This window comes from Meles meles, chromosome 1 (assembly GCF_922984935.1).
Source record: "Meles meles chromosome 1, mMelMel3.1 paternal haplotype, whole genome shotgun sequence".
NCBI lineage: Eukaryota > Metazoa > Chordata > Mammalia > Carnivora > Mustelidae > Meles > Meles meles.
In genome coordinates this window covers 60,255,414-60,269,948 of record NC_060066.1, presented here as the reverse complement: position 1 = coordinate 60,269,948, position 14,535 = coordinate 60,255,414, and the positions used below count along the sequence as shown (strand labels likewise).

Sequence of the window (14,535 nt, the reverse complement as noted above, 5' to 3'; positions counted from 1 at the left end):
CTTAACAGTGGACATTATCATCTAAAAAATAAAAGAAGTTTTAAAAACTATTAGGTTAAAAAAATTGTTTTATTAATATTTAAAAATTACTATTGTAGTCAAATTTTTTCCTATACAATTGTTACCATTAACCTGTGCCCTCTTTTTTTTAAAAAAAGGTTTTAGGTAGGGGCGCCTGGCTGGCTCAGTTGGTTAAGTGTCTGACTCTTGATTTCAGCTCAAGTCATGATCTCAGGGTTGTGAGATTCGGTCCTGCATTAGGCTCCCTGCTCAGTGGGGAGTCTGCTTGGGATTCTCTCTCTCTCTCTCCCCTTCTAAATACTTTTGCCCAGTTCTCTCTCTCTCTCTTAAAAAAAAAAAAAAAAGATTTTAGATAGTTAACATGTCTACATTAAATATAACAACATAGCATAAATTAGATATAGATGGGACAAAAAATGGAAAATAAGGTCTGAGAATTAATGGAAGGAGAGTAGTATAAAAATTCATATCAGGCTTATACTGGCTTTGACATTTATATCAATTTGATTATACATTTTCTAGCAATCATTAAGCAAATTGTTTCTAAATACATCAGTTTTTTGCTATGCAAGTGAAACTTTGAGATATGTCTCCTAGCCAACCATCTCTCCACAGCTCTGACTTGCCTGCCACCCCCAAACCATATGCAAATAATGGAGCTGGCATTGCTTCTAAGTCTGGGCTCAGAGTTGGAAAGACCTGAGTCTGTCCCAGCTTTTCCTCCTACCAACAATGTGGCCTTGGGTATGTTATTTATCCTCTATCTGCCTCATTTTCCTCATCTGTAAAATGGGGACAGAAATCTATTATACATGATTTTAAGGATATAATTAGAAGATGCATATAAAAAAGATTAGTACAGTGCTCATAATAAGAATTCAAGAAGTATGGTTCTCGAATAATACTCATGTGGGTAATGGGAGTCCTTTTGTTCCTGGTTTTACAGACCTGTCATTTTTACAAGTGGGGAGACTGATTCCTGGGGTGACTCAGTAATGTGTCTTTGGCCACTTGGAGAACTAGTGACAGAGTAGCATCATGACTCTTAAAGCCCACTCTTCTACTGTACCATGCTTTCTCTTTGAAAAAACAAAACAAAACAAAAAAAACCCTCTTGGAAGATCACTGCTTTTTTTAAAGACTTTCACAATCCCACCTAATCTCTGTGAGATTATGTTGACATCTTATCTGAATTTTTAAAGTTTCACTTTCTTGATATCTAAGATGTATGAAACTAAACCCAGTCTGCTGGCTTTTCCTTCCTTCTCTCACTTCCTTCCACAAACATCTGTTGAACCTAATTTGAGCAAGTCATGATTTAGGCTCTGGTGATCCAAAGTTCAATGATAGGGTCTTCCTCATCAGAGGGTTCCTCTGTTCTGGGAAAGACAGTCATGGGAACAAAAATTATAAAGAAATGTCATAAATGCCAATAGAATTATATGCTCCTGGGGCGCCTGGGTGGCTCAGTGGATTAAGCCGCTGCCTTTGGCTCAGGTCATGATCTCAGGGTCCTGGAATCGAGCCCCACATGGGGCTCTCTGCTCTGCAGGGAGCCTGCTTCCTCCTCTCTCTCTGCCTGCCTCTCTGCCTACTTGTGATCTCTCTCTCTGTCAAATAAATAAATAAAATCTTAAAAAAAAAAGAATTAGGAGGAATCAAGATGGCGGAGAAGTAGCAGCCTGAGACTACATCAGGTAGCAGGAGATCAGCTCGATAGCTTATCTAAACATTGCAAACACCTACAAATCCAACGGGAGAGCGAAGAGAAGAAGAACAGCAACTCTAGAAACAGAAAATCAACCACTTTCTGAAAGGTAGGACTGGCGGAGAAGTGAATCTAAAACGACGGGAAGATAGACCGCGGGGGGAGGGGCCGGCTCCCGGCAAGCGGCGGAGGAACGGAGCACAAAATCAGGACTTTTAAAAGTCTGTTCCACTGAGGGACATTGCTCCAGGGGCTAAACCGGGGTGAAGCCCACGCGGGGCTAGCGTGGCCCCAGGCCCCACAGGGTCACAGAAGGATCGGGGGTGTCGGAGTGTCGGAGAGCTCGCAGCTATTAGAACGGAGAAGCCGGCTGCCAAGACAGAGCCGAGGACTGAACTCTCAGCTCGGGGTTACCTTGAACTGGTCGCGGGCTGGGTGAGCTCCGAGCGCGGCTAGAGGCTGGGGATACGGGAGTGATTGGGTGCTGTCCTCTGGGGGCGCACTGAGGAGTGGGGCCCCAGGCTCTCGGCTCCTCCGGGCCGGAGACTGGGAGGCCGCCATTTTCATTCCCGTCCTCCGGAACTCTACGGAAAGCGTTCAGGGAACAGAAGCTCCCAAAAGCGAACCCGAGCCGATTACTTAGTCCGGCCGCTGGTAAGGGCGGTGCAATCCCGCCTCGGGCAAAGACACTTGAGAGTCACTACAACAGGCCCCTCCCCCAGAAGATCAACAAAATATCCAGCCAGAACGAATTTCATCTATCAAGGAGAAAGCAGATTCAATTCCTAAGACAGCAGAGCAATTCCAGAGGAGGAGAAAGCAAAGCACGGAACTCATGGCTTTCTCCCCATGATTCTTTAGTCTTGCGGCTACTTCAATTTTTTTTTCTTTTTTCAATTTTTTTTTCTTTTTTCAATTTTTTTTTCTTTTTTCTTTTTTCTTCTTCTGCTAAATTTTTTAAAACTTTTACCCTTTTCTTTTTTAACATTTTTTGACTAGTTCATCTAAATATATATATATTTTTTTCTTTTTTGTATTTTTTTATTTGTTTTATTTTTTAAATTTTTTTCTTTCTTTTTTTTTCCTCTTTCTTTTTTTTTTTCTTTTTTTTTCTTTTTTCTTTTTTTTCTTTTTTTTTTCAGAAGCTGTTTTATCCCCTTTCTCCCCCCCACAATTTGGGGTCTCTTCTCATTTGGTTACAGCGCATTTTTCCGGGGTCTTTGCCACCCTTTTAGTAGTTTATTTGCTCCTTCATATCCTCTTATCTGGACAAAATGACAAGGTGGAAAAAATCACCACAAACAAAAGAACAAGAGACAGTACCGAAGGCTAGGGACCTAATCAACACAGACATGGGTAATATGTCAGATCAAGAGTTCAGAATGACGATTCTGAACATTCTAGCCGGGCTCGAAAAAGGCATGGAAGATATTAGAGAAACCCTCTCTGGAGATATTAAAGCCCTTTCTGGAGAAATTAAAGAACTAAAATCTAACCAAGTTGAAATCAAAAAAGCTATTAATGAGGTGCAATCAAAAATGGAGGCTCTCACTGCTAGGATCAATGAGGCAGAAGAAAGAATTAGTGATATAGAAGACCAAATGACAGAGAATAAGGAAGCCGAGCAAAAGAGGGACAAACAGCTACTGGACCATGAGGGGAGAATTCGAGAGATAAGTGACACCATAAGACGAAACAACATTAGAATAATTGGGATTCCAGAAGAAGAAGAAACAGAGAGGGGAGCAGAAGGTCTATTGGAGAGAATCATTGGAGAGAATTTCCCTAATATGGCAAAGGGAACAAGCATCAAAATCCAGGAGGTGCAGAGAACCCCCCTCAAAGTCAACAAGAATAGGTCCACACCCCGTCACCTAATAGTAAAATTTACAAGTCTTAGTGACAAAGAGAAAATCCTGAAAGCAGCCCGAGAAAAGAAGTCTGTAACATACAATGGTAAAAATATTAGATTGGCGGCAGACTTATCCACAGAGACCTGGCAGGCCAGAAAGAGCTGGCATGATATATTCAGAGCACTCAACGAGAAAAACATGCAGCCAAGAATACTCTATCCAGCTAGGCTATCATTGAAAATAGAAGGAGAGATAAAAAGCTTCCAGGACAAACAAAAACTGAAAGAATTTGCAAACACCAAACCAGCTCTACAGGAAATATTGAAAGGGGTCCTCTAAGCAAAAAAAAAAAAGAATTATATGCTCCTAGTTTTAACTATATAGTTATCAATTTGCTGTGACGGAAATTAGATAAGTTTTCAGAGACTGTTATTAACGTCTTGAATCTGGGAACATCAGAGAAGAGGAGGAAGGACATTCCTTGGAGAGGAAACAGCATATGCAACTGCATCTAGCCATGAAAGAATATGGTTTATTTGGAGAGTAGGTTTTTTGTTTTTTTGTTTTTGTTTTTGTTTTTTTTATAACTAGAGCAGAATTTGCTGGAGAAGAGCCTAGGAAAGGGGGCAGGAGCAAGCATGTAAGTCATGCACAAAATATTGGCCTGCATCTTGTCATCTCTGGGTACCAATGACCCACCAAGATTTTCAGTTTTGCAGATAACTGATGTCCATATGGAAGGAGGCAGGGGTTGGCTGAGGCAGGAAACTGAGATAGAAGGAAGAGGAGCCAGGAGGCTGTGTAAGCAACCATGAGGGATAAACAAAGATGGCAGCCTGAGAGCAGAGGAAAGGAGAAGAGAGGGGGCATATTTGGAGACAGAATTGGCAGGATATGCTGATTGATTTGATGTGGCAGGCAAAGATTAGGTAAAATCAAGGGCTGGTAGAGGACCAGTGACTGGGATTAGCAGAAGTACCATTATCTGAAATGATAGGTGCAGAAGAAGGGGCAGATTTTTAAAGAGAAAGCAATGGGTTCTGGTTTGGGCATATTGAGCTCAAGGTAATTTTGGAACATTCAAATAAACATGTCCATCTGGTAGCTGAGTATATGCGCTCAGAGCTCAGGGCATTCTGATTTAAGAAGCACTGATGCCATCAAGAGACCCTTGAAAATTTAGGAATCAAATTAGTAAGACCATACATATCTATTTTTAAAATAATTTTCTTTTTTGTATTTGTTACAAAAGTCATATATTTTTAGGGTATGACATTTAGAAAATATAGGCAAGCAAAAATAAAATAAAAATTACCCATAATATTACCACTTCTTACACACACATACATAAACACACACACCTTTGTTTCTTTTAAAAACACATTTGAAGGACACCTGGGTTCCTCAGTAGGTAAAGTTTCTGCCTTCGGCTCAGTTCATGATCTCAAGGTCCTGGGATCCAGCCCCATGTCAGGCTCCTTGCTCAGCAGGGAGTCTCCTTGTCCCTCTCCTCTGCCTCTAACCCCAGCTCGTAATCTCTTTCTCTCTCATAAATAAAAAAAATAAATAAAAATCTTTTTAAAAACCCACATTTGAAAATAAATAAATGGATATTCCAAAGGCATCTTTTTTAAAAAAAAAAAAAGATTTTATTTATTTGCCAGGGAGAGCGAGCAAGAGAGAGCACAAGCAGGGGGAGCAGCAGGCAGAGGAAGAAGCAGGCTCCCCACTGAGCAAGGAGCCTGATATGGGACTTGAGCCCAGGACCCTGAGATCATGACCTGATCTGAAGGTGGGTGCTTAACCTACTGAGCCACCCACGTATCCCATAAAGGCATCTTGAACTTAATTTATCTGTTAGCCCTGTTTCCAGAATCTTGGTAGCATTTCTGTAACAAAGTACCACAAACTGGCTGGCTTAGAACAGCAGATATTTATTGTCTGACAGTCCAGAAGCTAGAAGTCCAACATCCAAGTATTGACAAGGATGTGCTCCCTCTGATGGGGTGAGGAAAGGATCTATTCTGGGCCTCTCTCCTAGCTTCTAAAGGTCCCTGGTGATTCTTGCCTTGTAGATGGCCATCTTCTTCCTGTGTCTCTTCACAGTCTTCTCTCTATGCATGTCTGTCTGTGTGTCTAAATTTCCCCTTTTTATAAGGACACAGTCATATGAGATTAGGGCCCCCCTTAATGACCTCATCTTGACCATCTTGCAAAGGTGTTATTTCCAAATAAGGCCATGCTCACAGGCACTGGGGGTTAGGACTTCAAAATCTTTTTGAAAGCCACAATTCAACCCATAACACAATCTGAGACTTGGGTCCTCCCATTCTGCATGGTTGCTAGGAAATTTGTGCTGGACCATAGGTGAGCTGCATGGGAAGTAGAGAGGCGCCTAAGCAGGGAGGGGCTCTATCTTCTTTTCCTCGGGCCCAGCCTTGATTCTCTCCTGGCTTCATGAATATGGGCTTAAGCGTGGAGCTTCCTTCCCATAGAATAGAATGGGATATGTGAGCAACATACGAGCTTCCTTAGAGAGACAAAACAATGGAAAAAGAAGATTACCCTATAGAAGAGGCTAGTAGTACCCTTTCTTCCCACCTGACCTGATAAACATTTGGGCAGTCTCCCCAGATAGAAATCTTGGAGTTATTCTTGATTTCTTTCTCAAATCCTCAAGTCTCATCCATCTCCTTTCTTTTCTCTCTCAGACAAAGTTTTCAGGATTATCTTCACAACCAGGGCCTCGTATTTAGAAAAGGCTTCACATTTAGAGTTTAATATTCTGTGATCATAGTCTTGAGATTCTTTTTTTTTTTAAGATTTTATTCATTTATTTGACAGACAGAGATCACAAGCAGGCAGAGAGAGAGAGAAAGGGGGAAGCAGGCTCCCTGCTGAGCAGAGAACCCAATGGGGGGCTCGATCCCAGGACCCTAGGATCACGACCGAAGGCAGAGGCTTTAACTCACTGAGCCACCCAGGCACCCCGTCTTGAGATTCTTAATAATTTTATCTTTGAGTATATATAGTATGTATTCTGTAAGTGAATTCTGATGGGACATTGGGGCATGCATGCAGTTCCCCTAGATTGGTTCTTGGCTTTCTGCTGCCCAATCCTCTGCTGGTACTCTGGACCTTGCTTGGTACTCCGCTCCCCAGTTACAGCCAGTGACCCCTTCCACCTGGTGGGAGTCTGGATGCAGGGAGGGTAAGGTGCCCTGCAGTATCTGAAGTGGGGTGTAGTCATGGTCACCCCACTTGGGCAGCCCCATGGCACCTTTCACTCTGTGCCAAGAGAACATTCCCTTTGATCATTCCATGACTGGGGGTACCTTCTCTTCTTTCAAATTTCCTGAGCCAAGCTGGTGTTGGTTTTCTCTGGTCAGCTTGAGGTACATTCTGGGGGTGAGCCACCAAATACAAATGATGTTATTTCAGTGGTCTGCCTCAGAGTTAAGAGCTGAGATATTTGTGTTTAAAGCTGTCATTGCACAATGTAAAGGTGAATGGCAATTTATTGTTTGACTTTAAATGATATTAAATAGCAAATAAAAAATATGATGGCAGGGGCGCCTGGGTGGCTCAGAGGTTTGAACCTCTGCCTTCCGCTCTGGTTGTGATCTCGGGGTCCTGGGATCGAGCCCCGCACTGGGCTCTCTGCTCAGCGGGGAGCCTGCTTCTCCCTCCCCCTGTGCCTGCCTCTCTGCCTGCTTGTGATCTCTCTCTCTCTCTGTTGAATAAATAAATGAAATCTTTAAAAAAAATATGATGGTAAGTCTAGGGAGAGACTGTGGAAGAAAGGAAAAAGCTTTAATTTCCCTACCTTTAATAAGATGTCTCTCCCGCTTTTTGATCAAGGGGCCCCCATTTTCATTTTGCACTGGGCTTTGTAAATTACGTAGCTGAGCCAGGGACTCAGGGACCACGTACTGGGAGCCAGAGATTCAGAAGCGACCAAAGCAAAGATCCTGTCCTTGTGGAGCTTATGAACTAGCAAACAAGGTTATAGCTAAGTCCTGAAATAACATAAAAATGAAACAAGATTCACTTTATGAGAAGTACTCCTAAGGAAAGCAGCAGGCTAATGAGATGGACCAGATCTATCTATGTGGGAGGGCACCTGAGTTGGTGGGCATGGAAGGCATTTACCTCTCCTACCGCTGTCACGGCCTCCTGGCCTCTAACTGGTCTGCCCGGCTCTTAGTGCCTCCTTAAGTCCATCCGTAATAATGGCCATGAGATCCACCTTTCTAAACACAATCTGACCATTTCACACCCTCGGATGTTCGTTCATTGCCTTCATTCTCTCAAATGTGGAACCTGAGCACGTTATGTTTACTTCTTCTTTGCACTAATGATGCTGACCCACTAGCAGGTGTATGCATTAGTCATACTGATCTTCGCTTTCCTGCCTTTTCTCCTCTTTTTTCCTGCCACGTGGAATGTCCTTCTTTTCCTTCCTTCCCATCCTTCATGACAACTCAACTCACTTCCCTCTCTTTTCTAGATTCCCTTCCCATGGCATCTTATGAATAACAATAATTATAATATCGATGATAATATTAATGATGTCATTATTATTTATAAGACACCATGGGAAGTAGGTCTAGAAAAGAGAAGGAATAATATTTAATGTTCTAATAAATAACATTTAACATTTTTTTAAAAGATTTTACTTTATTTATTTGACAGAGAGAGAGATCACAAGTAGGCAGAGAGGCAGGCAGAGAGAGAGGAGGAAGCAGGCTCCCTGCGGAGCAGAGAGGCCGATGCGGTGCTCGATCCCAGGATCCTGAGATCATGACCCGAGCCGAAGGCAGCGGCTCAATCCACTGAGCCACCCAGGCGCCCCTAATAAATAGCATTTTAATGTATAGGTTTTATTTACTTATTTGAGAGAGAGAGCACAAGCCTGGGGGAGGGGCAGAGGGAGAAGCAGACTCCCCACTGGGCAGGGACTGATTGCAGAACCCCAAGATCATGACCCGAGCTGAAAGCAGCCGGCTAACCAACTGAGCCACCCAGGCGCACGAAACATTAATTACATTTAATGAGTGCTACGTTCCAGGCATTATCCTGAGCACGTGCATGCCTTAGCTCACATAGCCTTCATGTTACTCCTATGAGATAGGTGTTATTATCCATTGCCATTTTACTGAAGCACAGAGAAGTTAAGTGACTTGCCCAAGGCCACACTCCAAGTAAGTAGAGGAGCTGAGGTTCAGATCCAGAACCGTCTCTCTTACCAAAATGCTATATACTGCTTTTATCCTTGCTACATCTTTCCATCGTATTGTATTTGGAATGGTTTCTTTGCATGCCTATATCCCCAATAGACGTTAACTACTTGAAGGAAGGAATAGTGTGTACTAGCCCGTGTCTCCTCAGTCCCTGGTAATATCGCTCTCAGTAAATACTTGTTGAACTATTAAATTTGCATTTGATTGGCCCTGAATGAAAAATCTTAATATCATGAAGACATGATGACTTTACTAAGCTCAAGAACTAAGATTTCAGTGTATTAATACACCTGATAAGGATATACCCAGAAACAGATAGGTGCTTTTTTATGAAAATAGAAGTATATATATGCAGACTCAATCCATTCCTTTGCTATCAAGGATTGTCTTTAGCTAATTAGGAGAATAATAACCATTATAGTTTGCATTTGACTATTCATATTATTTTTTTTTTAATTTTTATTTCTTTGACTATTCATATTATTTTAAAAGAGATTATTGGCCACTATTGCTTTTGTTAGAGATTCAAAACATTTCTACTTTTCTATCCTTATCCCATAAGTTCATTCCTTTGGTGTATCCGATTAGGTTGGTGGTATTTCCTGCACTTCTGACTGTCTTTCACAGCTTTTGCAGGTCCAGGCCCATGGCGGTGCATTTCAAGAGTACTACTTAGGTTTCTCAGTGGTGGGATTAGAAGGAAATTTGGTATCCTGGCTGCCTCCCAACTCTCTCCTCCACTTTTAGGAAGGTCTATTATACTCTGCTGAAGGAGCAACAGTATTAAAGATGCCCATATGAAATTTGGGATGAAGCCTGTGAGCACTGGCTTGTTCATTCACTCACTATTGAGACTAGTAGGCCTAAAAATTTTGCATCCCCTGAGGGCTGAGACTGAGAGATGCCTGGAGAGGCAGAGGATCGTAGCCATCAGAGAATCAGCCAGGACATAAAATTCATTACTTCTACAATTAGCTTGGGACTGCCTCTGCTAGCAGTAGTGTAAAAAGGTAAACTCCATACTACATTAAAAAAAAAAAAATCACCTAATGATGACCAGTATAACTTTTTGTCTTTTGTGTTTTGTTTGTAGAGACTGTGAATACAGCAGTATCCTTCTCCTTCAGGGGACTACGATTTTCTAAGGTATTTTTGTTCAAGAGTCATTTGTACTTTCTTAAGAATCTTTTGCAGTCACAAATGTGTTAGGAATTTGAAACAAGCCATTCACAATTTCAAAAATAGCTATTCAACATTAAGCGTTTTAAGACTGTGTTTTTCATTTTAGTTTTCGGTATTTTGCTGGTTCTTCTTTCTGTAGAATATGGAAATGTGGAAAAGTAACACAAAAGGAAGCTCTTTTTCACTTTGTGTTTTTCCTCTAACATACACGGCTAAAAGTAATACGAATGCTCATTATTAATATGGCAAATGATCTTTGGGTGAGAGCACTGCAATGACCCCTTATCTGACTCAGTAACTGCCTCCATGAATAGTAATAATGTAATTTTAGATATTTGTATTAGATACCTGGCAATGAAATTTTGCACATGTTTCACTTTGGGTGACTATTTTATTTTATTCAAAAATTTTAAAAAAGATTTTATTTTTGTATCTGAGAGAGAAAGAGAAAGAGAACACAAGCAGGGGCAGAGGAAGAGGGAGAAGCTGACTTCCCTCTGAGCAAAGAGCCCAATGTGGGGCTTGATTCCAGGACCCTGGGATCATGACCTGAGTCGAAGGCAGAGGCTTAACCAACTGAGCCACCCAGGTGCTGCCGGATGACTATTTTAAAATAAATTTCAAGAGCGCATATTACTTTCCTATTTTGTTCTAAAGGATATTGAATGTTCGAAAATCTCACAAGGTAGTTTCAAAAAATCGTTTAAAAAAATCCTCTTGTAATTGGGAAATAAATAGGTTTATGCTCACCAAATTCAAAGGCATACAAAATTTCATCTCATTAGAAAACCGAGATAATGATAACCGATTTCATTTAAATGGCTTCCTCGTACTAAGACAAAGTTCTTATAAAAGTCTTACAAAATAGAAGCACCTAACATTTTATTTGCTTGTGTTTCTTATTCCTCCTTTTAGGGACGATATAAATGTGTTACAGAAGCCATCTCTGGAGATCCTGAAGAAGTGCTCTTTTGTTTGAATTTTACCATCATACACCACCCTGATTTCAATTAGAATAAATAAAGTGTATTTTTATTTTTCAGAGGTGTTAGTCTTCACTGAAATCTTTTTTCATAGTGTATTAGTGTCTGCCATAACAAATTTAGGGTGGCCTAAATAATTAGAAATTTGTTTTCTCATGGTTCTGGAGGATGGAAATGGGAGATAAAAGTGTGGACAGCATTGGTTCCTCCTAGGGCCTCTCCCTTTGACTTGTAGATGGCCACCTTCCCAGTGTCTTCACATGGTTTCCTCTGTGTGTGTGTGTGTGTGTGTGTGTGTGTGTCCTAATCTCTTGTTATAAGGACACCAGTCACAATGGTTTAGAGTCCACCCTAATGACCTCATTTTACCCAGCTACCTCTTTAAAGGCACTACCTACAAATCCAGCCATCTTCTGAGGGGTTAGGGGTGAGGGCTTAAGCATATGAATTTTGGAGGGACAAAATTCAGCCCATAAAAAACAGGCAGTGAAATCTCTTGAACTGGTTGATTTTTTTCCCATTTCTTGCTTCTCTACTCTGGGGCAAGTTACCTGGATTGCTCTCCTGGACTACTCTGCTGCCTCCTGACTGATCTTCCTGCGCCTGGCCAGCTGCCTCTGGTCAAGTATTCCCCACAAAGGCAGTTCCCCAAATACTTTCAAAATACATGTCCAGTTACATCACAACAATGCCAATGGAACAAAATGAAGTGAAACCAAACAAGGTCCTTCCTGTGGCTTCTGATTCCTTTTAGGATAAAGTTAGAACCTTTTGGAGAGCCTGCCACACTTTGCCTCTCCAACCTCTTCTCTCCCCACCCTCCCCTTGCTTTCTGTGTTTCAGAATGTGCTAAAGTCCTTCCCGTCTAGAATCTTCTGCCACAGTTTCCTCTGCCTCTATTCCACTCCTCCACTCTGCCCTGCCCAACCCCTTCACCTCTGTAGTGGGTATGGATCTTTCTTGGCTCAGGGGCTACTTCGTCAGGTAATCATCAGTAGCTAGTACGGAGTGCAACTCTTAACAATGTTGACGCTCAACAGAGGTAGTCCTGAACAAAATCTTAGAGAAATCATAGAACTTAGTTCTATGATGGAGCTTAGTTACAGGTTCTTTTTGCTCTACCCCCTTTTATCCGGTCTAGGCAGGGCTAGCTTTCTTTTTGATATGCTTTGGTAGACTTGTGTCCCCTTCTTCCAGTACTTAACACTCATTTTGTCATTATTTCAATCATCTATCACTAGACTAAGCTCCATGAGCCCAGGTAATGTAGTCAGTCCAATTATGCTCACCCCCCCACTTTTTTTTTTTTAAGATGTTATTTATTTATTTGACAGACAGAGATGACAGGTAGGCAGAGAGGCAGGCAGAGAGAGAGGGAGGAAGCAGGCTCTCTGCTGAGCAGAGAGCCCGATGTGGGGATTGATCCCAGGACCCTGAGATGATGACCTGAGCTGAAGGCAGAGGCTTTAACCCACTGAGCCACCCAGGCACTCATATGCTCACCACTCTTGACTCAGCACCTAGCATAGTGCCTGGGCTTGGGTTTGCTCTGAGTCCGTATTTGTTCAATGGATAAGTGAATATTTTATTCTTGTAAAATGTTAACAATCCGTAACTACAGAAAGCAAAATATTCACACAATCATTTGACTGATAATTACTGAGCACCTGTCATATGTCAGGCCCAGTTCTAGGTGCTGGGGATACAACATTTCACCACCCAGACCAAACACCCCCCCAAAACCCAAAAAAACCCTTTGCCCTCATGGAGCTTATATTTTTATGGGATGAGACTGACAAGTAAATGATAGAGTACCGTAGAAGCAAACAGGCTGTGTACTGTGAAGAACAATAAAACAGGGAAAGGGGGCAGGGCCAAGGGGAGGTGGTGAGGGTTACAGTTTTAAATGAGGTGGTCAGGAACAGCTTCACTGAGAAGATGATATTTGAAAGGGTTGAGGGAATAAGCCATGTAGCTTGCTGGGATTAAAGGATTAGAGTTTGAGAGAAGAGCTGTTGTCAAGGCCCCGGGGCCAGAGTGTGTCTGGCGTATTTGAGGAACATGTTGCTGTTCAAATGAGGTAGGTGAGGGGAGATGTGGTCATGGAGGTAGTGTTTGCTTTGGGGGTTAAGTAGGTATGTGCAGAAGTATATGATAGGCCATTATTAGGACGTTGGCTTTTGCTTTGAATGAGATGGAGGATTCTATGTAGGACAATGACACCAGCTCGCATTTAAAAATTTTTTGGTAGCCAACTCTTCACACATGGGAAAAAACAAGGGGTCATCTTGTGGTAATTGAGGTAGAAAAGAAAGGAGAAAGTTGGGAGGCATTTGAAGTAATCCAGGTAAAAGATGATGGATGAAATGGTGAGAAGTAATGTATTCTGGATGTACTTTGAAAGCAGAGACAATGGCAAAAATACTTTTGCAGATAGGTTGCATGTAGAATATGAGACAGAGAGAGGCGTCAGGGATGATTCCAACTTTTTCACTTGAGCACATGGAAGGGTGGAGTAGCCATTGTGTAAGATGGGAAAGTCAAGCAGGAGTCGGTTTATAGGGAAAAATCAGGAACTTGTATTTGCACATGTTGAGATATCTATTAAATATCCAAGTGCAGGCTTTGAAAAGGCAGTGAGTATAGGAGTCTGAAGGGAGTTCTGGTTTGGAGGTGAACATTGGAAGTTGTTAACATAGAGGGAGAGTAAGTGTAGGCAGAAGAAAATGAGAGGTTCGAGTTCGGAGCCTTGGAGTGCTCTGTCAGCGAGTGGTTGGGTGTGAGGAGGAGCTAGGGGAAAAGGAGTGAGCATGAAGAAAGCAGAAAACCTGGAATGTTGTTCTGTGAGAAGCCAGATGAAGAAACTGTTTCAACTGTTTTGTTCTGCTGATATGTTAAATAAGATGAAGACTGAGTCTTCAAGTTTCATGAGTGGAGGTCATTTGTGATTTGATATTGTTACTGATAAAAAGCCTTCTAAATTTTGTAAGCATCATTTCCAACTGTGGGCCACCCAAATGTAGAGGTGATATATTAAGCTCCTTTAGGCCTGTGGAATGCCTCTTCACTAAGCTTTGAAGTAGGAGGGCAGCTCCATTTCACCCTTTAAGTAGAAGGGCTTGGGGAGGCAGCTCACAGCACAGCTTTTCCAAAAGCATCCTCCACAAATCTCTTTTTTAAAATTTATTTATTTATTTATTTGAGAGAGAGACAGTGAGACACAGCACGAGAAGGGAGAAGGTCAGAGGGAGACACAGACTCCCCATGGAACTGGGAGCCTGATTCGGGACTTGATCCTGAGACTCTGGGATCATGACCCAAGCGGAAGGCAGCTGCCCAACCAACGGAGCCACCCAGGTGCCCCACAAATCTCCTTGAAGATCTTCCCTTAGATTAAATGGTCTCTTGACCTTTTTATTTACCCGATGCAGATACTTTTTTTTACTACTTGTAAACACTTTATATGCCTAATGTAAATGGTTTTTATGTACTTGATATCTGATAACCCATTCCACATCTCTTAAAATCTTGAGGGGTTTCCTATT

General features: G+C 41.9%; 1 protein-coding gene across 2 annotated transcripts in view; it reads left to right on the top strand.

Moving 5' to 3' along the window:
• Nucleotides 1-11,049, top strand: part of LY96 (lymphocyte antigen 96) — a 36,637-nt gene extending 25,588 nt beyond the window's left edge. For both annotated transcript variants that reach the window (XM_046021328.1, XM_046021321.1), the window contains 2 exons: nt 9,919-9,971; nt 10,923-11,049. In XM_046021328.1, coding sequence (XP_045877284.1) covers nt 9,919-9,971; nt 10,923-11,021 — 152 coding nt within the window. In that variant the 3' untranslated portion in view covers nt 11,022-11,049. The remainder of the gene's footprint in view (nt 1-9,918; nt 9,972-10,922) is intronic.
• Nucleotides 11,050-14,535: the final 3,486 nt, after the last annotated feature.